At 32.8% G+C, this 24811-nt stretch overlaps 2 protein-coding genes across 4 annotated transcripts; both read right to left on the bottom strand.

Moving 5' to 3' along the window:
* Nucleotides 1-725: 725 nt before the first annotated feature.
* On the bottom strand, nt 726-8765 carry LOC130896175 (pyrokinin-1 receptor-like). 3 transcript variants are annotated; one of them, XR_009059532.1, is made up of 4 exons: nt 7975-8765; nt 1814-2028; nt 939-1220; nt 726-882 (listed from the first exon to the last, which is right to left on the bottom strand). XR_009059532.1 is itself a non-coding variant. In XM_057804090.1 (3 exons), the coding sequence occupies exons 1-3, from the start codon at nt 8669-8671 to the stop codon at nt 1008-1010; spliced, it is 1125 nt and encodes a 374-aa protein (XP_057660073.1). In that variant the 5' UTR covers nt 8672-8739; the 3' UTR covers nt 726-1007. The 3 variants fall into 3 exon arrangements, 1 of the variants encoding a protein (XP_057660073.1); XR_009059533.1 differs by having other exon boundaries at nt 726-895; nt 7975-8739; XM_057804090.1 differs by having other exon boundaries at nt 726-1220; nt 7975-8739.
* An 872-nt stretch (nt 8766-9637) lies between these two features.
* Nucleotides 9638-23649, bottom strand: LOC130896434 (tubby-related protein 4). Its single transcript, XM_057804564.1, has 15 exons — nt 23431-23649; nt 23089-23253; nt 22686-22868; nt 22352-22628; nt 21112-21377; nt 20503-20727; nt 18931-19156; nt 18571-18812; nt 17553-17916; nt 15488-15723; nt 14306-14672; nt 13473-14090; nt 12759-12949; nt 11356-11547; nt 9638-9979 (listed from the first exon to the last, which is right to left on the bottom strand). The coding sequence occupies exons 1-15, from the start codon at nt 23524-23526 to the stop codon at nt 9863-9865; spliced, it is 3765 nt and encodes a 1254-aa protein (XP_057660547.1). The 5' UTR covers nt 23527-23649; the 3' UTR covers nt 9638-9862.
* Nucleotides 23650-24811: the final 1162 nt, after the last annotated feature.

Genomic DNA, 24811 nt, shown 5'->3' with positions numbered 1-24811 from the left:
CGTCAAAAACATAAACACACACACGAAATCATCCACGACACCTTGTTAAATATATTCATTATTGTGCGCAGCACGCGAGAATCACATTGCAGAAACGGAAGTGTTATTGACAGCCGCCTCTTCATAATTACAGTGTTTGACGTGTAACTAATAACATAAAATGAGCACGAAATAGTAGGTGTTTATACAGAATTCGATGGATTTCTGCCATCACTCGTGTTTACTGTGTTGTCTATATTCCAGTATTATTATAAATTGAAAATCTTTGTTTTAAATACATATAGAATAAATTGTCGCACATTTATATATAGAAATGTTGTTTATATTGTGAAATAAATTAAAAATTATTTCAATATGCAGAGTTACTACATAACAACTGGTGTAACGGCTATTATCATTTTAAGCTGTTTTTATGATAAGTTGACAACATATGGTGTTTTACATAGTTGTCACGTTGTGATTTTTTTAAAGTCGTTCGCGTAAAAATATATCGTCAATTATACTAATATTTTGTTTAATCAATAAGATATTTCATATAATATAAAAATTTTGAATGCTATTTTGTAAACATTATGGATGTTTGTTTGTTCAAATTTGGTTTATAATAAATAATAAAAGAAAACTTTTATTTTTCGTTACTTGAAAATTTGAAATTTAAGGGATTCATCTTAATCCTGTAACTTCAAACCGATTCGTAAAATAGTGAAATAATAACAACAAAAATAGTAAACTCATTTTTTATCACAAGATAACTTTTTTTGGTATAAAAATATAGATATAAATAAACTATTACTAAAACTACATATACTATGAAATAAAATAATTTAAATAGTTCCTTCCAGCGACGATTTTCTTGGAAAATCGCCAGTGGTGCTGGTAAACCTGAAACAAATAACTGAATTTGGTCCTTCGAGCCGTAAAACATTTTAATAATTCACCTTCGATTCATTCGCAACGTTATCACTTGAACCATAGGAAGTGGTAATTGTTGCTGATTCCATTAAATATTACACGTGTGCTATTTTTGTTTTTTCTCCAATTCCTACCGTAGAACTAAAATAATTTTTGTGAAGCGTGATCGAAACCGATTGAAGTGAATTATTTCTGCTTCCCGAATCCGTGGAATCCTGACATTTCGTCAGAGATTTAGAAACTACTGATATAGATCTTTGTGGTTTGTAAATCCCGCCTCCGCGAAAACAGCACGATGAGAAGGTTTCCTGGAAACAAAATAACTCAATTTCAACTTTAACGCCCTGTATCTCTTAATATCTCATATGAATAAGTCTTTATACAGTATTTTTATTACCTCGCTACGTTCTAACAAAAAATCTATGAATCAGCTAATAGTTATAACTCTTTATAATTTCATTATAGCAAATATATAAATTATCACTATCAACCAAAAGTAGACTGGATGAAAAACATTTTTAATATCGATATAACCTCATTATGACAAATTCCCTTAACTTCGATGCTTTTTTTCAAAGACTGGCAACGTTGTATAAATTTGACCTCGTAGTCACCCTACAACATCCGTAGATTTTCATAGTGTAAAACTTTTATTCAATTATTTGATGCAGTACCAAAATACCAACATATAATAAGTATTATTAATATACCAATAATTATATTATTAGTTTTGCTTAGCCTTGATAAAAAACGTTCCTTACAACATTTACAATAATAATTTAAAACACCTAAATGTTTATTAAATGTTTCATCGTATATTAAAATGAATCAAACAGAAAATAAAGATCCTCAAGATTTGATTAGTTTAATTAAATATTTTGAATAGAACGTGTGAACTTACCTTAAAAGCGTCTCTAAATTTTGCTGACATGATGTTGTAAAGAATCGGGTTGATTGTAGCTGACGTATAGAATAGAAAACCGCTGATATAAGTGATAATTCCATAGATCTGCATATACGCGTCACGAGTTTCTTTAGTGGGTACATTATAAATGACGTATAGCCGCTGTATGTGGAAAGGAGCCCAACATAAAAAGAACGTTATAACTACGGCCACTGCAAAAAAAAAATCTCATTCAAAGTTACAATACAATAAGGAATAATTGTAAATAATATTGCATACGAATACAGAGTGAGAAATTACTCATAAAAGTATTTGAAATCGTATTGTCATTTAACTTACACTACAACAGAATACACTGAGAAAGCAAGATCAAATAGTGACACTAAGAACAAATATTAATTTAGATTGACAATTAAGTTAAGCTGACTATTGAATTTTTTAACACTTTAATTTTTGGCAATTCACTGTGTATTGTTTAGGAAAAATAATTAAACATAATAATTAATTTCACATTGAAAAATTAATTCTCACTTTTCTCAGTGTATTTAGTTATGCCTTTCGCGCCTAAAAATTTATCGCGTAGTTGTGTGGGCGGGAACCTATTAGTCGTAGTAGCACAAGACACGTTAAAAAATGGACCTTCTAATAAGTTATTTTCGAGCAACTTCAACTAAAATAATGTTTTGATCAGATTAGTTATCAGTTGAAAATTGAAGTTTTCGTGATTTTGTCATAAACTTATCTGGAATTTTCATTAGAAGTTAGATTTTACATTGAGGTTAGCTTCTATCAATTTTTGCATGTTCAATTTACATAATTTTTGAGTTGAGAATACTTTTTTTTTAACAAATTGATAAATGATTAATGTTTCTATTGCTTATTGCATGTTCAATTAACTTTTTATGTCATTAATATTTATATACATAGCAACAATCGTAGATCTATTAAGAGTCTATGGCTTTCAATGTACTGATCTTGAATATTTGAAATATAATTTGTTCAATATTCGTTTTTTGAAAAAAACATTTCTCCAATTTAAAACGGACTTTCTGTTTAAATCTAGTAATGCATTTTAATAGAGGTTATAGTTCACTTTATACGAGTAAAATTGTGTTTTATGTAAATTATAACAGTGTTGTTTAGCAGATTTAACTTTTAAACTAGTAGATAATTGAAAGCATTCAACAAAACGCAATACATGAACTGAACTTTCCAACATAACATTTATTTACACAACCATTAATCTATTTTGACTAGAAGAACTACCTAAATATGTTTTTAAAATATTATAAAAAGCTGGTGTCTAGACATTATTTGACAGCGTTGCCAAACGTTACAAGATCAAAAGTGTAGAATTTAATTTCGTTTTGCTACGTTTTCCCATTAGCCATCTTGTAAAACATTTTATAGAATAAACGTATATTTTATTCTAATTATATATAGAGTGGAATAGTTATGTATATCTACCACACGAGATTCATAAACCTAAAGTTAGCACACTCTGTATTAATAGATAATTATGGAAGGTGTATTATATTTATAATGATTCTTAGAATAAGTTAACCTTAGTGAAAAAAATTGCTTGGTAATTATATATCTATCATCCTCTCAATTTTCTTCTAATTGAAGTAAATTTTGTTTAGTAAAATTTCATTTTATGCTGATATCTAATGAAACTAATATGGTTTAATTATATTAAAAACTTTCAATCTGCTGATATTGATTTTTATTTAATTTTACGACGTAATGTTGACGCGTTTTTTTTCCATGAAATTAGATCATTATTATAAACACTTACAATCATTTATTTCCAATGCTTTAACTTTATAAATATTGTCAATGACTATATTGATATTGAATATTAAATAGCTTCCTCGTTTTCAACATTTCATTATGACATAATTACTTAAGTACAACGACCATCACAGCAAATTGTTAAATTATATGTAGGAAGTGTCAGAAAATTTATTTTATATTATTAGATCATCTCATTCTACTACTTTTCCGTCAAAAAACACATTTCAAGGAAGTTGTGAATTAGTTCTAAATAAATATTCACGGTCTTCAATACACTAAAGTTGATATGACTACATTACTGTCAAATGTCATTGAAAGATCATTTTACGTGAAGAAAGATCAAGGCTGGTAGAGGATAGGGTACCCGGTAATATATATCTAATATTTTTTATGTCAAAATTATCATCAACTCTGCTACGTCTCAGAAAATAACACTATTTTAGAATAAACAGTTAACCACAAACGGTACAAATCAAACGTAAACACTGTTTATTTTTGGAATCGTATTTGTGACGTAACGGTTTTCCCTTTTCGTCAGTCACATCCACGTTATCGGGCAACCTACCTTCTACAAACCTTGGGGAGATATCACTTCAAATGCCATTCAAGATAAAAAAGAAGCTGAACAGCAAGACATGACTATAACTCCAAATATTTTATTTTTTTCGAAGATAATGTTCAATTATTTAGAAAACGATTTATATATATTATAATAAATAATTAAACATCAGTGGTACATGTATAGTAGGCGTTGACTTTGGCGCGAAACAAATAAACAGTTGTCAATGTTAACCTTGTGACAGATAGAAAATGGTTCGTAAAATGTCTAAATTAAATTTTGTAAATCGATGATGTACGTCTTTATTTTATTTTAAATAACAACATAATATTGATGAAAAGCAAATAAAGCACCTCTGATATATTCATGCAGATGTAGCGCAAGCCATTTTTGTTACATACAAGATGGATTCTAGTTATATCCGGTTCAACAACCTAACAAATGTTAGTTAAATCAGTTGATTGATTGAATCACTTTTGTGAAATTAACTTTTTCGTCCTTAAAGTTAATAAGAAACAACTAATAAGAAGTACAAAACAAGTTTTCCTATTCTTATGTAGGATATCACAGAAAGTTCCAATCGGTTTGTTTACATTTTGTTTTTAGATATATTTCGCTAGATAAACATAAAAAATATGTTTATTATTCGGTTCTTATAACATTTCTCTTTTTATAGATTATTAAAATGACTTATTTGTTTATATTTATTTATTATTTCGGAAATCCATATTAAAATTTATTCTACCGTCGATGTAATGTAAAAAACCAGCCGACATTTCATGTTATTTTGTTATAATTAATTTTATAGATCGACGGAAGTACCTTGAAATACTAATTATTAGTAAATAATTAATAGTTATTACTAATTGATAAAAATATTTGTTTATATCAATTATTGAACAATATCTGTTTCTTTTCTACATAATTCTAATTGAAATAAATCGATTCAAATTAGTAATTTAGAAGAAATAAAACATCATTATTTTCACGAATTGTGCTGTTTTTTATTTAAATATTGTCCACAGCATAAAAAAAAGTTGTGAACAGAACAAAACATGAAAAATATCTTTTTATATGCAACAAGATTATCTATCCTATGAATCGATACAAGACTTTAAAAAACAACGGTCATAATTTGACAACGGATTATCCATGTTGCCAAATTGACTCTAACGAAGGTACGTCTGGTATCTTCCATATATATTGTTTATTTTTTAACGTAAAATAGGTTGTTGTTGTTGTAATAAACACACACAATACGAACAGAATTCAATCACTTTGGATACATTTTTTTGTAATATACAATATTTTTAAGGATTCTAACTTAACAGAACTTTAAGACGCTAACATAACTGATAGTAATTTAAAAGTGGCAACGTTGCTATTTCTTGCAGCTGATTTGTATTTCGTGACTGCGGCTGTTTACAGTTGACCAAATTAAAATATTATCTATACATCGAACCAAACAAATATTCTGTTGTATTAAATATTTTTTATATATAATTTCAATTTGTTAAAGATTCGTATAACATTAGGTTATAAAAGCGACGTTGCCAAATGCGATTTGAAATTGGAAATTTGTTGAAACATTCTTATTTATAATAAATGTTTGTTTCTTTTCTATCGACCTAATGACAAATAAATATTATTAAATCAAGAAATTTTACTAGATTTGGCAACGTTTTCCTAACAGATGCCTTCATTTTCGTAGCAGGCTCGCTTTGTTTGATATATTCCAATTTATAAGATGATTCTAATTAACTTTTTGATAATTTGGATTAGGTAAAGAATAAATTTTTTAAATAGAACGGCATCGATGTGAAGTAAAACCAGACGGGTGATTAAAAAGTATCAAAAAAAGCGACAAACTGGTTTAAAAATCAAATAAAATATTTGCATCACTGAAGTTAAATGGGGACATCCAAATTATCATTATTTGTTTGTACCTTAGTCTTAAATCCATATTATAATTACAACTGAAGCTTGTTGGGTTGAAAAGTTTTCGTTTAACCCTCGTATATGTAGAAATAGCTTAAGATGACTTGTAATGTTGAAAATTTCTTCAAAATATTGTACTCCACGAGTTTATTGTTCAGTTTTACGGATGAAAAAGTATATTAAGAATCCAATTTATAATAAACAAAAAACATGATGATGATTCACTTGGTTTTGGATAATCCATTGTATAAAGTTTTTTTATTGATTTTCTACACTCGCTAAATCTTATTTTTTATGACACTATATTGGAATTAATTAGAGATAAAATGATATTTAAAATACCGTTAGCTGTTTATACCGATGCTGTTGGAAATAATGTATCAAAAAGCTGTAATTTACATTTATGCATAAATAATAAATATTATTTGTTTATTTTTAATAGCCACAATTCAAAAACAAGATTTTGAATTTTACATTTTAGGTTAAAAATATCTTCATTAGCAATAGGTTGAGGTTCGGAAAATACAAACAACTGGGACCGGTTGACCGGGTTATGGAAACGATCTTTGATGCATAAAATCAAGGTCATGACAAAGGACATCAACACCGGATGTAGCAGTGACAAGTCTTGACAAACTTTACACCTGTTTCAACTTGTTACTTTATTATAGTAGAGAACACGACTACTTAGTCAAGATGTTTTGAGAAATGTCTCAAATTGATTAAAATAGAATCAACACCAAAACAAATCAAAAACAAAATGGAGACTGTTTACCATAATTTTTAACAATAGAAGTTTTGGTCTCAGTTGTTTAGCTGAGGACGAGAATTATTAAAAAATGACATGCGGGAGGTCCAAAGACGTTGAATATTCCAGGCATAAAAATAACATTAAATTATCAATTGTATTATAATTTTTATTCATTGTGGAAACCTAACCTAGTCTAATTAAAAACAAGTTTTATATTTTTGGAGTTTTTTTGGCTATTCTCAACTTAAATGCGTCGGAAACATAATCAAAATGAAAAAAAAAATTATTGAAAATGATAATTTATCGGCATCTTATGACCAAAAATAAATTGAACTAAAGGTTTGCCTAAAGTTTCATTTATTTTCTTCAACTTTTCATTTTTTGTTAAATCATTTTGCTTTTAGGTCTCTTTAGAGACTAATCATTAAAAAAAAAACAGGTAAAAATTGACAATTTGCATAATTATATTTAAAGTCCCTGTATTGGAAAGTCTGGACACGAGAGGTCATTCACACGATAGGTTGGTCTCGAGCTAAGAAATTAATGGCGGCTCCAATAAGAGTAGCGCGCGAAACAGTAGTCTGTTCAAATGATCGAATAATGTTATTCACTATTGGGTCATATATTCAAATTATAGAAGTTTTATGAAAGAAATAATATTTACAGACATAAATAATAAAGTTACAAAATGAGACGAGCCAAATGACAATGCTTAAGTGAAATACAACGCAAGCAAATCCAAGTCTTGTTTGTTTTGTTTACATTCGGAGACTACATGACAGGAGAGACCAAAGCCGCGCGCAAACGCGGCCGCCATTAATTTCTTGAAAGGAGAAAATAGTAAAGAACACAGAATTACACATGTGCGTTATAGATCGTTTTAATACACAAATTAAAATGTTAGCACCACGGTGACTGCACGTGTTAAATGAGATGTTGTATAAATATTGGTATTGAGTAGAACCTAACCTAACTTAGAAGTAATTCCACCTTCCATATGTTGTAATTAGCTCAAATTTAACCCCAATGTTATTATAGAATCCTCGTAGGTTTTTTTTGTTCGCAACAACGATTGGTAAAAAAAAATTATAGAATAAAAAAATATTACCTTACCTAACATATTAACAACTTTTTTCGAAGAACGTCTCATTATTTTCGTACTGGTGATCCTCTTTTCGGCACTATTCGATCTCAATTTAACCCCAATCAAAATATACAGGACCGTAATTACAGTCATAGGTGCAATAAAAAAAAGAATAGTCGAAATTTCGAAATTGTAATCAATGATGGTTTCTTCCACGACGCACTGCGGGCACTTCCCGACAACTTTTAACGGCATAGCTTGCGGTATTGCCAAACATATAGACAACAACCAAATTAATATAATAAGTTTAATAGCCCGGGATAAATTCGACATCGTGTGTGCGAGGAAAGGATGACATATAGCCAGGTATCGTTCGACGGTGAATGCCGTGATTATAAGAACCGTGGCGTTGCTGGAAGTTTCGTTGGACAGTCCTCGCATGAAACAAAATCTGTCGCCGAAAATGTACGGGTATCGTTGCCAAAACAAAAATACTTCTTGAGGAACGCCGGATAAAAGGAGAAGTTGATCCGATATGGCTAAACTGAATAAATAATAATTGGTGGCTGTGTGCATTGTTTTGTTTTTCGATATCACTATGCAAGTACTCACGTTGCCGATAGTGCCGGTTATGAATATTATAACGTATAGTATCGTTAAAGGGATAACTACTTGTAAAGAATCGTGCCGAGGTCCGAATATTTCTTCACTACACTCAACGTCCATGGTTATATATATAAAAAAAACGAACAGCACTAAATTCAATCGGAATCATCAACTGATCGACGCGAAGTGATCGCTGGAGAGTTTAATTTCCAACAACTCGTTTTTGCATTGTTGTCAATGTTTTAAAAATGCGGCTACATAAACGGCGATTTAATAATTTGAATAATTATTCATGAAATTAATAATATTCGTTTGGTTTCAATGGAATTATCGTTACACTCGATAAATTCTTAAAATAGGTCCAAGGAAAATTGACTATGCATCAAATTTTATTTTTCAATTTTTTTTTCATCAACAAATGTTAATTAGATGAAATATACAGGGTCACGTCGATAAATTTTAGGTGTGGTTAATCGTTGTATAAACGGCTGTATTTTTAGAACATTTTACATAGAACTGGGGTCTGTCAAAGCAAACGTCGTTCGCATGCGCTGTCAGTACAACGATACACATGCGCACAAATATAAATGTAGTACTATAAACTCATCGAGTTTATAACAAAAAATAAAAATTTTTGATTATCGATCGATAACTCAATAACCATTAACAATTGGTGACAATTGCATAGAATCAAATTTGTAGAACGTAAAAAAAGCAACAAAAAAGTATCTATCCAAAATTATCGTATTTCAACACAAAACCGAGTTATTGAAAAAAAACTGAATTTGACATGTTTTTGCATTGTCAAATGTATAAAATGACTGGACTATTAAAAGCAGACTTCTTATACGCGGGTATTTTAGATTTAACATAAAAACTGCAAAATATAAAGGAAATATGGATGTGTAAGTTGAAATTTATTTATTTTGCTTTATTAATTCTAAAATAACTATTTTAAAAAGACAAGTGACATTAATTTCTTCTTCTTTTTTAAAATCGTGTAACACTTGACGTCGTATAACTTGTATTAAAACGCTGAGATGTATAATTGTTAACCCCAGGTGGTAATTAAATAAAAAAGAAGAATAATATGAAACGTTTTATTAGCGATATAATAATAACATTCAAATAGAATAAAAATATCAATTAAAAATCACACGACAATATTAAAAACACAACTTGTCTAAAACATGTATAAAATATATAAATTTTCTTTCAATAGAAATAATCGATTATAGAAACAAACAGTTTTTTTTTCAAGTTTAAATAAAAACGTATCGAACATTGGCACGTTAAAAAACAAAAAACAATTCATTTAAGTCTTTGTGTAACATTAGCTAAAGCAACCGCGAACGCTTGTAGGGCAGAAAACGGATACTGAAAATCTAGCGTGTAGGCGTTTCCATCTATTCGACCAAACTGCATAACCTAAAATAATTATTAACAAAAAATTTCGGGTTATATCGATATCGATAGCCGGTTGTTAGACATTTTTCTACAATTTATTCAAATTTGACACTTAAACACTTTTTAACTACGGCTTACTCTGCAAAACTGCCGGTATTTCGATACATCGGATCGATATATATTTATATAATATATGTATATATAATATACATTTTTACGAAAATTACTATTGATAATATTGGATGAATTAAATACATAACTATATTAAAACATTTAATTTTTTTTAATTTAACCGATATATCGATATTTCTTTTCATTCCAGACATCTTTATTCTACGTTAAAACTCGCTAACACCTGCAGTCGATAGAACAGGTCTGGACTCAGTTTTACACTGTACGTTTTTTCAGCTTAGTGTTTAATTTATTTTATTGTTCATTATAGTTTGTATTTTTTTACTTTTATCTAATACTGTTTTACTACTCCTATATTTTCGTATAACTATAAAGTAGAATGAAAAAAATATCAATCATAAACCCAATTAATTAATGGATAATGTTTCGAAAAGATTTCGCTGAAATTGGCTGTTGAAATTTCTAATAGTCCGGGTCAGAAAGATGGGTTTTTGGTAGACAAGGGGGTGAAAAAAACTACCCTGAAATACGATTTTTAGGCTCAATTTTTAAAATATTAAAATAAAAATAAATGAACGTATGATTTCAGGCCTACTTCATTGAGACTATTTTTCCCCTAAAACACACCCTTTAACGCTTAGGACGGTTCGGAGTACTAAGAAAATGATAATTCAATGAAAAATATGAAAATTTGGACTTTAAAAATTATTTTAATCTTTAAAAATGTGATTGAGAACAGTCGTAGAAAAAAAACATTTGTCTTCATCCCTTCTATTGAAAATAAGGGGTGAAAACGAATTTTACTCGACAATTATCAATTTTTTTCTCAAATTTTGACGTTAGATCCAAAAAATAATTTTTAAAGTCAATTTTTTATATTTTTTATTGAAATTTCCTTTTTTAGTACTTGGAACTGTCCTAGGAGTGAAAAGGTGCGTTATAGAGAAAACTTAGTCTTATCGAGGTAGGTCTAAAACTTTACGCTCTATAATTTTTATTCGAAACTATTCGTATTTCAGGGTAGTTTTTAATTTTTTCACCCCCTTACAGGGAATTAAGAAGTTTTTTATATATGTCCACAGTTTTGTATGCATTTTTTCGATTATTTCCATATAATTTCATCCATATTTACGAATAACCCGATTTTACAAACTTTCTGACTGGACTATAAGAATTTAATGAATGCTATTTTAGAACCATATTATAAGAAATATTTGATTTGCTTTATATTTTTCGATGGTCAATAAACTGAATATTAAACATACCTGTTTTCCCCTGAATTCGATTTGAAAATTCTTAGCAGATTCTTGAGTGACCCTCCCGCCAAAATCCAACTGATACACCTGGTTATTTTCGTTCCACATTGGCGCTTTATTGTGCATAACAAATTCGCGTCTTTGTTGAATAATTTGTGTATTACAACTACTACCGTTCGGTTCGATTTTACCCCTTTTCAACTATAATAAATATTTACGTTAAACATATAAACAAAAAAACTTCTAGTCGTAATTTGACCAGGCTATATCAATACGTCATAGCATCGTCTCGTCATAAATTTACCGCGAATTCGCGATATAGAACGAGTTTTGTCGAACAGCTATCGATCGGCTCCGGCGCGAGCGCAAAGTTCAGTTGGCAACTAGACACTGAACGCGGTAGATGACGCGCCAATGGACTGTTTCCCGCGTTTAAGTTGAAATAATATTTTCTGTTATGGAACTCACGTTTTCTGTTTAATTATTATAAAAACTCGTTAATCTGCTTTCGTTATTAACGATTAATAAAATGTAGTTCGTTAATACGGTGTTTTAAAAACTTCTAACCTCTAGACAATTTTAAAAACTGCATATATTATAGAAGACTGTTTCATCCCAAAAAAATTTAGATCGTGGACTGTTGTTCTGCTTACTAAACGGATTTGATTGACGTCGACAAGTTTTTTTCATATATTTCTGTTAAAACTGGCAACGTCGCGAAATTTTATCACATTTTGGTGGTTTCAGTATTTAATTACAGGGGTTTTAGTGTTGTAGTTTTTTTAACGTTTCTTACCGAATTTTTTTTGAGCATTAAGGTAAGTTCCAATCATTTTGTATGATATTTCATTCAATATCAACTATAGAAAAAAGTAACGACTGAAAAACTCGGTGATAAAATGAATTTTTGAATATTTGTGATGAAGGAAAAAATTATTTCGGACTAAACAAACTTTGAGATGAATACTCAAAAGAATAAAAACGTTTCTCATAGATTCAGAACCACGTACGTGTAAAAAAGAAAAAAAATGACACTACAGTGATCAAAGGGACGAGGGATATACACGGAGTAACGAAATTAAATAAAATGTATGTTATTTTCGCTGTGTCTTCGTCCCAGTTATCGATTGGTAATGACAACAAATCTATTGTTGAAATAAAATAGAGCTGACGCAATTTTATTGTATATATGTTACATACGAACAAATAGACCATAAAAACAATCAACAAATTTGAATTCGAGACCCCCTAAAATCCAGATCTCGCTTCCTCAGACTTTCATATCTTTAGATCCATAACAACAAGAACATACAAAAGTTTATAAATGGCGATTACGTTATGATGTTTGAGTAATAATAATAAAAATATTGTTTGTTATCAACGTCAAGTTTAGTTCGATGGAGCGTACGTACCTTTTGTAATAGCTGCGATTTTTGAAAAGTTTCCAAATCCTTATAATTGGTACCATTGAATATTTCATCGCCGGATGCATTTATTTCATCGTCCGAACTTTCTTGATATTTATTTTTTCTATTTTTTCTTCCTAATAATGGCGAATTTAGAAATTTCTTTCTAATCGGCGACGCAGATTGAGGCCTCATACCTATTCATACATACAGAATGTTATTAGAGGTATATCCAGGAAGTTTATCTATCTCCATGTTAGTATCTGATCGAAGGTCATCCCGAGATAATAAATTTATGAATACGAACCTTATATGTACAAAGTTTACGAGAAATTTTGTAAACATCAATCCAAAATAAAATATAATAAAGCGTGTTTATAATGTAGTGTATGGACTCCTATACCACTAACAACTGAAGACTATCTATTAGTGATATAGGAGTTCATACACTACAGTCTTTGATAAAGAGTGAAGTTAATCCGAAACGTCAATTTTTTTATCAATCTTTCATAAATTATTGAAAAAAATCGAATTTTAAAACAGAAGTGATCTAAAATCGAGAACATTTTGATCAAAAATTCTGAGAAATAAGAAATTACAGAAATTTATAATATAGTGTATGGTTTCCTATACAACTAATAGCTGAAGACAAGCTATTAGTAGTATAGGAGTCCATACACTATATTATATAACTTGATGTTATTAAAAAAACATTATTACCTTTTTTAGTGGGGGCAGGTGACGCCGGCGAACTTCTGGGTAGTTTCGGAGAGCAAGTACTAGATTTACTATCGTCTTCTCGTAATCTAGTGATTAATTTTTCCAAATTGGCTAACGCTTGCGAATGAATGGACAATCCGTTTTTTTCGCCACCCTTATTTTGATTGACGTTAATTTTCTTCTGGTTATTTCTTCCCCGATTAACTTTATCGTCACTCTTTTTTCTTCTAATCAACGGCGACGAAAAAAAATCCCTCCTATTATTTATCTTGTTATTACATTTGACTTGTTCTTCTTCCAATTGCGTACCGCTGTTGCCACTTTCCGTATTCGATTCGTCCGCCGTTTCAATTTCCGGTATAGCTTTCTCCTTCTTTTTTATAACGGAAGTTAGCGGACTGTCGCTATGCGGAAAGATGTCGCTAGAGTCTAGGCTCTTCGATTTCCCGTACGATTTCAATTTATAACTCACATCGACCGTTTTCGAATTCACTTTTGTCGATTTTTTGGTTTTCCCCTTTTTATCCACCAAAACCAAACGTTTCGGTATATCTTTGCGTAATAGTGATAGTGATTCGTCGCTAGGGACGAGTTGGCGTTCGACCATATCCAAAAATCCTGAAATAACGCCCGTGCAGAGAAAAAAATGGAACAATACGATAGAAGGAACAATTCGTGGAACAAGTAGAAAGAACAAACCAAAATATGGGATAAAATTATAGCAGGAACAATGTAGGGAAAGAGGTGGAACAAAGCAAAACATGGACGAACAAGTTTGAAGGAACATTGAGCGAAAAGGGAACAAAATTGAAAAGGTTCGTTGTGGTACTTACCAACGCTACAACTTCTAACCATGGGATCCAACAAATACGTGGATGTTGGTACAGGACCTTTAGTCGACGTCGAAGGTCCTTTTTCATCTTCGTTTATCGTCCATTGTTGCTTACTACAGTTACTTACTTGTTTTAGATCGATTTCTTCAACTTTTTTAACGAAAACGTGTTTAGGATTTTCACTAACGTAACTATGATTGACGGACGCGTCACTTTTATGTTCCGAAAACGATTTGACTTGTAAACCATTCGAATTACCATAATCAGTGGATGAATAGGACAAAAGCGTTGAAGCTGGTGGTCGATCGAACATAATATCACTAGGAGCAACGGCGTTTTTCGGCGATTGGAGGGCGGGAAGGGATACCTGTTTACGAAACACACATTTTTATCCGATATTGGATTGTTAGAACAACAAAAATCGTTTTAATCAACCCCCATACGCGACATTTCATGCAGGGTATGATCTTGGGCACCTTCAATCGGCCGTTTACCGATACGAGATCCAGGAAAACCTCCTGTGCAAGTTTGGAGTTCTGGTGGAAACAAACAAACAACGTTTCCTCTTTGGTTTTGAAGAAAGGATCCGACTAGTAGCGATCCAGGGAGTTAAAGACGAAGAAATTCTTTGATTCGATGGTACGAATCACATAACGGGTTTGGAGAAGTCATTTAGACGGCTCTGAATGAGTGTTATGTCACTATCGACATAACTGGAGCTGAATTAGTACTTGTATTGGCAGTACGTGATAATGGAGTGCTCGTAAGACAAGAGACGGTCAGGCTAGATGCACTAGATGATCCTGACGTTGTCTAAGCTCGTATTTTTGGGTGATTTCGGTGATAACGATCATCGTCGAGTGAAAGACACTTTGCAACAATCGTCACGACCGAACCGCCAACTCGAGTCACCCGTAAATACGAACTTAGACAACCTAAGGATTCAGTAGTTCGCTTGTAGTCGAAGTGATTGTAATTGTTGTCGAAACGTCAAGATTAAGACTTGAGCTACAGCTTCGAGGGAAGGTGCCAAGCTAGAACTGACAACAGTGCCGTGCGCTCACTATATATCAATAAAAATGGAAACTATGTTGAAAAAATAGACAACAGTGTAAGTTTTTTAACGATGTAAGTGTGAAAAAAACCCTCAATTTTGACGTGAACACCCAAATTTGTACATACCTCGCAACAAATTGGAGATATGGCGTGGCGTTGATTGCTACAATTAGCGCCTCCATTTTGTATAAACTGCCCGATGAAACTGGTGTTTTGAGAACTGTTTGGACGTAAATTGAGCTGCACATTATTATTATTTGAGGCTCTCAAATTTTGAGGACGGATGTCGTTACTTACGCTACATGGCATATTCGAATTAATTTTTTCGTCATTAATATTTTCTATGATTATTTTCGACGTATCTGGATCAAATAAAAAAAAGGAAAAAATATATTGTTAACAGTTAGGTCTACAGAAGAAAATTACACGCTACGTACTAATAAACAGGCGAAAGAAAACTTTGAAAATTGTCAAATATGGCAACGGTTAACAACTGTCTAGTTTTCTGGTGCAGCTGTCAACGTTCTAACCTTTGAGAAATTCCCATGGCACGGGGTTCTATATCCATTACTATGAAACGTGGTGCAAAAAGTTCAACTAATTCTCCTGGAAGTCCCAACCGCGTGGCTGCGACGGCGATCATAGAAAATTAAGAATGCTAGCGCTAAAAGGGGCGACAACGTCAACACCGACAGGTACCGCTTGAATTCAAGCTGTTCAGTACAAATATCTAGGAGTTGTCTTGGACAGACAACTCTCCTGGAAGTCCCAACCGCGTGGCTGCTACGGTGGGCGATCGGCTACGGCGATGATAGAAAAATTAAGAATTCTAGCGCTAAAAGGGGCGACAACGTCAACACCGACAGGTACCGCTTGAATTCAAGCTGTTCAGTACAAATATCTAGGAGTTGTCTTGGACAGACAACTCTCCTGGAAGTCCCAACCGCGTGGCTGCTACGGTGGGCGATCGGCTACGGCGATGATAGAAAAATTAAGAATTCTAGCGCTAAAAGGGGCGACAACGTCAACACCGACAGGTACCGCTTGAATTCAAGCTGTTCAGTACAAATATCTAGGAGTTGTCTTGGACAGACCACTCTCCTGGAAGTCCCAACCGCGTGGCAGCTACGGTGGGCGATCGGCTACGGCGATGATAGAAAAATTAAGAATTCTAGCGCTAAAAGGGGCGACAACGTCAACACCGACAGGTACCGCTTGAATTCAAGCTGTTCAGTACAAATATCTAGGAGTTGTCTTGGACAGACCACTCTCCTGGAAGTCCCAACCGCGTGGCTGCTATGGTGGGCGATCGGCTACGGCGATGATAGAAAAATTAAGAATTCTAGCGCTAAAAGGGGCGACAACGTCAACACCGACAGGTACCGCTTGAATTCAAGCTGTTCAGTACAAATATCTAGGAGTTGTCTTGGACAGACAACTCTCCTGGAAGTCCCAACCGCGTGGCTGCTACGGTGGGCGATCGGCTACGGCGATGATAGAAAAATTAAGAATTCTAGCGCTAAAAGGGGCGACAACGTCAACACCGACAGGTACCGCTTGAATTCAAGCTGTTCAGTACAAATATCTAGGAGTTGTCTTGGACAGACAACTCTCCTGGAAGTCCCAACCGCGTGGCTGCTACGGTGGGCGATCGGCTACGGCGATGATAGAAAAACTTTAGAGCAATAGCGCTGAGAGACGTCAACACCTTCAGCTGCCACTATGACCTCCACAGAATAAAACTACTCAAAGAAGCAATGATATTGGAATTTCAATGATACCTCCTTCACAGAACGTACTACTTAACAAACAAATCAAGGTCAAACTTCCCAACAGGGAACAGTTTGCTTCTAGGTGGAGATACTATGCGGACAGGCTAAAAAAAGTCGTTTCCCTAGAGAAATATGCTTCATTTATGCAGACCGAGCTGGTGGTCATCTAAAGAGACGGTGCAAGATGATTTTGGACTGGTGGAAGGCACTTAATAAGGAAGAATGGCCGTAGAGCTTCTTTGGACGTGGGGATTCACCGACAATGGAATCCCCTACTTCGTGCGCCGGCTGGGAGATACTCAACAACTTCCAACACCCGAATTTGCAGTGGGAAACACTTTGAGTTATGGAAGTTTATCCACCAGCTAGATACCTATTACTATAAAGATAAAAAAATGCACTTTCCGTTATCTATTTACCTGATTTAGTTGACGATTCTTGAGGTAAATAAGGATATTTCTGTTTGCCAATAAAAGGCCTTCTCGACGATATCGGCGCTATGGGAGGACAATTATCGAACGCGTCGTCTCTTTTCAATTCCTCCAACAAACCGGTTTCGTCCTCGTCTTCGGAAAACAAATTGGGATTGAACGTCGGATCGGGAACTATGGGAAAATCGTCGCTCAATTCAGTCATAACTAAAGTCATTTGACGTGGCTGAAGATGTAGCAGAGACGTTTTGTACGTTACTTGACCCAAATTGCTAGGAACGGAGTTTGTCAGGCCGTGTATTTTAAATTTAGTGCCCCAAATATTAGATGTTACTTCTACTAGACGGTTTTGCTACGAAGAAACATCTATTTAAAATAACAGACGGTTATTGCTTACCGGTTAAATCTTGACACTTAGATCTTGACATGTACACGTGTACGTCGTCGTAAATTAGCATCAACATCAAGAAAACTGAAGCCGCATTGTTCAACAAGACGTTGAAGACAACGCGGACTAAGATTGTACCGAAATAAGCCTCGAGATCCAGAAAAACATCGGCCTGAGGGTAGTAATGATACATCTTTAGATCTATCGAGATTTGGACTAAAATAATATCGGTGGGACCGTCAAAAAAGAAGATTTTAAAACCTCTGGGTACATCAGAAGATGCAACTAACAGATTAGAGTAGAGAAGACTTCGTCGGGCATCTAAGGTACCGGCTGGACCATGACCAGCAGCGAAGACTAATGGGAGTTGGATGGAGAGCCGGCAGCAGAGGATATTGACAACCCCGACGAACAAAATGGGAAGAAACGAATTAAAATTGACTTTATTATAAACGGTGACCAACAATAAGCCTTCAAGTTAAATTGCTGTGTTGAAAATAATGAACTAAACAGAAATTCGAAAACTTCCCGTTTTTCTCGACTTTTATGACGATCAGACAACGCCGCAACGTCTGTACGACAACAAAAATAAGGTTAGCAACAAATATTTTCACTTACTTCTGGTAATGTATCGACGTAAGACAAATCATCGTGCTCAGTTTCTTGTTCTGTTCTTTGATACGAATGGTAATTGTAATTGAGATGATTTTTATGTTTCCGTTTCCTTTTTCTCTGCATCCTAGGCGAACCGGTACAACCGTCTTCTCTATCACTATCCGAGGTATCGCTAAGAGCGCCGCAAGTACTCGCCGAATTACTTGACGAAGAACTTTTGGATTCCGACGATTGCGGCAAATAATCTTAAAATAATTTTTCAACGTTAATACTCCTGATGATTTTCGCCCGTGATATTCACGTGCTGATCATTGTTCTATTGTATTAAAATACGCGACATTTGCGGAAAAGAAAATAACTCACCTTCTTGCGGATCAAATATCACAAACTCTGGTCTAATTTTGCTGGTTCTTTTGCCTTTGAGTAGCGGCACCAATCCTCCCAAATATTCCAAATACAAAGTGTAACAAATACCCGAAGAAAGATTATTTTCTTCGTCGTGTCGGATCATGGTACAATGCAACCGAACCGATCCGATAGGTGGACGGGAAACGAATTCTCTTAAAGCCGATGGTTCCGGTACGCAACACTGTTTGGAAAAAATTGAATCATGTGCTTGAAAAAAAAAAACTGTATAGTATATAGTAACAATAACTAACCTAACCTTCTACAATCTACCCCAGGTACCTCACAGGTATTTACTGTCGTGATTATCGTGTTCAGCGACCTTGAAAACCCCCAGGATATATATATTTGACCAATTTTATAACAAATTTCGACGAGACTCCAGAAGACGACGTGTAAACAATCCACCCCGGGTACCTCACAGGCCTTTACTATCGTGATTATTGTGTTCAGCGATCTCAAAAACCTCCAGGATCTATATATTTGGCCAATTTTATGACAAATTTCGACGAGACTCCAGAAGACGACGTATGAACAATCTACCCCAGGTATCTCCCAGGTCATCGATGTCGTAATTATCGTGTTCAGCGACCTCAAAAACCTCCAGGATCTATATATTTGGTCAATTTTATGACAAATTTCGACGAGACTCCAGAAGACGACGTATAAACAATCTACCCCAGGTATCTCCCAGGTCATCGCTGTCGTAATTATCGTGTTCAGCGACCTCAAAAACCTCCGGGATGAATATATTTGACCAATTTTATGATAAATTTCGACGAGACTCCAGAAGACGACGTGTAAACAATCCACCCCAGGTATGTTACTAGTCATCGATGTCGTAATTATCGTGTTCAGCTATCTCAAAAACCTCCAGGATCTATATATTTGGCCACTTTTATGACAAATTTCGACGAGACTCCAGAAGACGACGTATAAACAATCTACCCCAGGTATCTCCCAGGTCATCGATGTCGTAATTATCGTGTTCAGCGACCTCAAAAACCTCCAGGATCTATATATTTGGTCAATTTTATGACAAATTTCGACGAGACTCCAGAAGACGACGTATAAACAATCTACCCCAGGTATCTCCCAGGTCATCGCTGTCGTAATTATCGTGTTCAGCGACCTTAAAAAACTCCAGGATCTATAAATTTGGTAAATTTCATGACAAATTTCGACGAGACTCCAGAAGACGACGTATAAACAATCTACCCCAGGTACCTCCCAGGTCATCACTGTCGTAATTATCGTGTTTAGAAATCTCAAAAACCCCCAGGTTGAATATATTTGACCAATTTTATGATAAATTTCGACGAGACTCCAGGAGACGACGTATAAACAATCTGCCCCAGGTACCTCTCAGGTCATCACTGTCGTGATATTCGTTGAATGTTAGTGTTAACTCGTTTATTTTAAAGAAAAAAATAATAATTCAAACAATTAGATTTCGATATTCCGACCAACCTCCTACAGTTAATTCGAAAGACTAAAAGACAGAACGGTGGTTAACGAATCAATACTTACCCTTATAGTTTGAGCGAACAGATTACCGATTATATTCCCCAAACGAGCAGGTAAAGGTAAATATAATAACTGAGCCTCATTTTTAATTAAATCGTGAATTCTGAGTCTACAGAGTAATTGTAAGGACGCTATCCTCTTGGAAATCCAAGCGATGTGAATTTGAGTACCAGTCGCTAGGAAAAGTCTCTTATCGTTATGACCCCATGTAAGAGTCGATACTCTAGCCTAGAAATGAGAAACATAAGCAGCGTTGACAGATTTACAACATCTGAAGAAGTAACAACGAAAGAGTCCTTGAAGTGTACGAGAGGACTTTGACTTATATTTCAGGTGAAAATATATTTTTTTAATGTCTAATCTTCTTTAAAATGTGAGGTCATCAGTTGTAAAGACATTTTGTATTGTGTTTTAATATCTAGTTTCAACCAGACTATTTCATCGTTTGTCTATGTATTACAATGTTTTTAAAAAGCTAAGACTTTTAGAAAATGTGGCAACAATGTACGCAAAACACCTTTTTAAATACGTGTAATTAATAAGAAAACAAAATTATATCATAATTTTGTTTTATGAGTGAGGATGAATAAATAAAATAAATCACATAATTACCTGTTTATCTGGTAAAACAGTTGCATACAGAAGTTGACCTTTCTCATTATAAAACTTTAAAATATTTGTATATTCTATTCCTCCCATTAATTTTTTTTCGGACGATACACCTGCTACTGCTAAAAATTCTCGAGAATTACTCCATTCAATACACAAAGGCCCTTGAAGTTTTGTGTTAACTTGTATAGGAGACACGTCATCGAATGTTGACAGTAGATATATAAAACCATTTTGTAAAGCAACTGCCAGAACAAATTTTCTGTCAGCTGAAACAACATACACCCCATAAAAGTGGTCCACACACCGACGTCACTTATATATTATTTAACATTACTTTATCTCTGTGTGTTATAACCATTTTGATCACCCCTCGTACTATAGGTACACTCGTCTTTTAAGTAACGACATACGTTCTTCAAGACGTCTTATTATAATAACATAATATTAAAAAGAGATAGCGGCAAGCAACATTATATATTCTATTTATTATGATCTCTTCTGACAGCTGTCAATATTTTTATTGACATGATTTAAAAATATTAATTTTGAAGTTACGTATTCGTAATTCTTGATCTTACTGATTCGAAAATTTTATTAAATTCGTACGAAACATAAATTACTCAATTTAACGCAATGAAACAAGAAAAGTACAGATTAATCGCGAAAACATTTTAGATATTGTTTTTTCTAGGAAAATCAACAAATCCATTTATATTTGTGGTGAAAATAACGGGTAGTATTTATAAAAACTGCTGGTATTTCTACAGAACCGGCGCTGTTTACGTAGTAGCAAATTTATACCACCATATTGACAACATTAAATAACCTCAGACTTCTACACATTATAACCTCTCTAATAATAAACGTATCTGCTCGAAATAAACGCCCATGTTATCATAAAATTAAATTGTGTTTAAAATATACTTTTTTCTAATGTTTTCAAGCCCTTTTAGAACCATTATAGTTATTAAATTGTTAGTGAGTGAAAGGCTGGCAACGTTGCAAGCAAAGTGTATATGATCGCCATAGGCGTACCGTTGGAAAATGATATTCTAATATAAATTGAAAAAAAAATAGGTAAAAATATGAAATATGATTAAATTTAGGTAAAACAAAGTGATAATATTTTTGTTACATAAATTTTTTGCTTATATAATATTTTTAACGTGAAAACATTAAAATTACAGTAGACCAAACAAATATAGGATAAGATATAATTAAAATAAAATATATGACTTACCTGAGTTCATAACCCCTCCATTATTATCATCACCTTCTTCCATTTTGAATTTCTCGCAAGACCACGCCATGAACGTTATACTTATATCGGAATTTAGTTGTACTTGAGATACCATCGCGCCGTGGACGTCCATGACTATGATCTGCCCCGAAGTTGTACCAAAATACACTTGTTGATCATCCGGGGTCCAAATACCGCAGGTTATCGTCGAATCTAAGTTCAACATGGACGACCAATATCTTTGACCTGCCACTGAACCGACAAGTACGTATCCATCCTGTGAAAAATTTACAAATACATAATTTATTTAAAAAAAAAACTATTTGTAATATACCTGGTAACATATTAGAGCCATTCGACCATCATGGGACCAAGAAAAATGCGTAACGGGCGTATTCCGGTCGTTGATAAGTTCTATTGACCATCGCCCTTCGTATTTAATCCAAATATAAATAATACCGAAGCTATCACATGACGCTAACTTCTGGTAGGGCTCGTTCCACCTAACTAGGATCACCTGAAGGTTCGAATTAGTAAAAACCAAACGAAAATATGTTACAAATATTATTTTTTTGGATATTTCTGCTGCAACAGTTTCTCAATTTACCTTTTTTTATAGGTTAAATTGAATAAACTGGAGAGTAGTAGATGTAATGAAGAAAACTTTTATGACATTCATGTTGTATTCAACAAACCCTGTATATCGAGGTAATTTTTTATAAATAACCTTATTTTACCTCTGATCGATGTCCTCTAAGATTATAATTAGTCCGAAGTGGATAATCCACATTTTTCTTGCAGTGGCTAGTGGTAAAAGTAACTCCAACTATTCCTCTTACGTTGCTTGTAGCTAACCATCCTTCTTGGTAGTAATTTGTTCTATTAAGTTTCCATCCTTCATCCTGGAGTAGATTTCAATAAAACTAAATATTTTTATTATAATTTTTAATATTATATTGAAATCAGCACGCCACTGTACTATTACATTTTATTTAAATAAGAACGTAACTTAACCAAACAATTTTTGTATAATACTCATACTCTCACCTTTAAAAACGAATTAACAATAAAATAATTACCTCTGGCAATTCATCAGGAACCTTTCCCATCCATGTTAAGGATAAAATAGGACAATCACTTTTAGCATTTACGGTCCTTTCGAAATGTAAATGCATTTTTTTAAAACAGTAGTTAACTGCTGTTATACCACATCCGAAATGACCATATTGATATTTTAATGTTGTTGGCTCATTTTCTCTCACTTACTGCAAGAAACTGAAAGCCTTATTGATTTTCCTATTTGGAAACTTAGAGACGGATTCGGCGGGATCATGTTGGTTTAGATGCGCAAGTCGAAGTTTTTATTTAATTCTTAATAAAGAGTTAAATAAATATAAACAGTTTTAATTTTTTTCTCCGGACCATGTATAACTAATATATTGATTAATTGACGCATAATGGACAAAAAATATAAATTGGGATTTGGATAAGTAATATATAATGGCAAAATTTTAAATCCGTACCAGATAATATTAAAACAGTGTTGCCAATTTAGAAATAATATTTTCCCATTAATTCTAGTTATAATTAATAAATATAATGCATATGTATATATTTTAGTTCTAATTGAAAATTTTTTAAGTCATCAACCAATAAAAATTCATTTTATATAAAACCATTTACTATAAAAAATAAATAATTATATGTATATTTCAATTATACTTTTTGGTACCTAAAATAGTTATTTTTCTATATATCCACATAATAAACGTATATTGTTGGGTTATTTTATTGTAAACCTACCATAAATCGAAATATTAAGTTATGGTTACATTATCATTAATTTTTGAAAACGTAACTAGCAATTATACAAGTAATATACTATTAATAGACAATCTCTTTCATACGAACGTATATTGTGTTCCCTATTTATTTCGTTTATGAAAATACTGATTTCATAGGTTAGATCATAGATCTATAAAAGTGTAGTTTGTAATATTAATAATGACTCGTCAACTGCATAACTAAAGTGTAATTAAAATTATCGCTTGTTTAAGGAGAAATGTAACTTATAAAAGTTGGTAATCATGTTTCATTGACATTGTAAAATTTATTGTTAGACAATTATGTAAAACTTTCTTGTTTTTGTGTTTTTTATTTGTATTTCACAAACAATTATTGCGTTAGTTTGTTTCGAAAGTATTTAAAATAGAGTATCGAACAATGATAAAGCTTTTATCATTAATTGGTTGCAAGATTTTAGCATACCAAATAAAATTATGAAACATATCGACATCATGGTGAATTTCTTAATACAATTAATTTAGTGAGATGTGAATATTTTTCAAAAATACGTTATTATATTTCAGTGTTATCGATTAAATATTGAAGTTATTCTTAATTTCAGGCTAGGTTATTTTTAATTCCATACTCGTAGAAGCCTCTTTGTTTTAGTTTAAA

Source organism: Diorhabda carinulata, chromosome 7 (genome assembly GCF_026250575.1).
Source record: "Diorhabda carinulata isolate Delta chromosome 7, icDioCari1.1, whole genome shotgun sequence".
NCBI lineage: Eukaryota > Metazoa > Arthropoda > Insecta > Coleoptera > Chrysomelidae > Diorhabda > Diorhabda carinulata.
The sequence above is the reverse complement of the archived record's forward strand: the minus strand, read 5'-3'. Positions and strand labels throughout refer to the sequence as shown.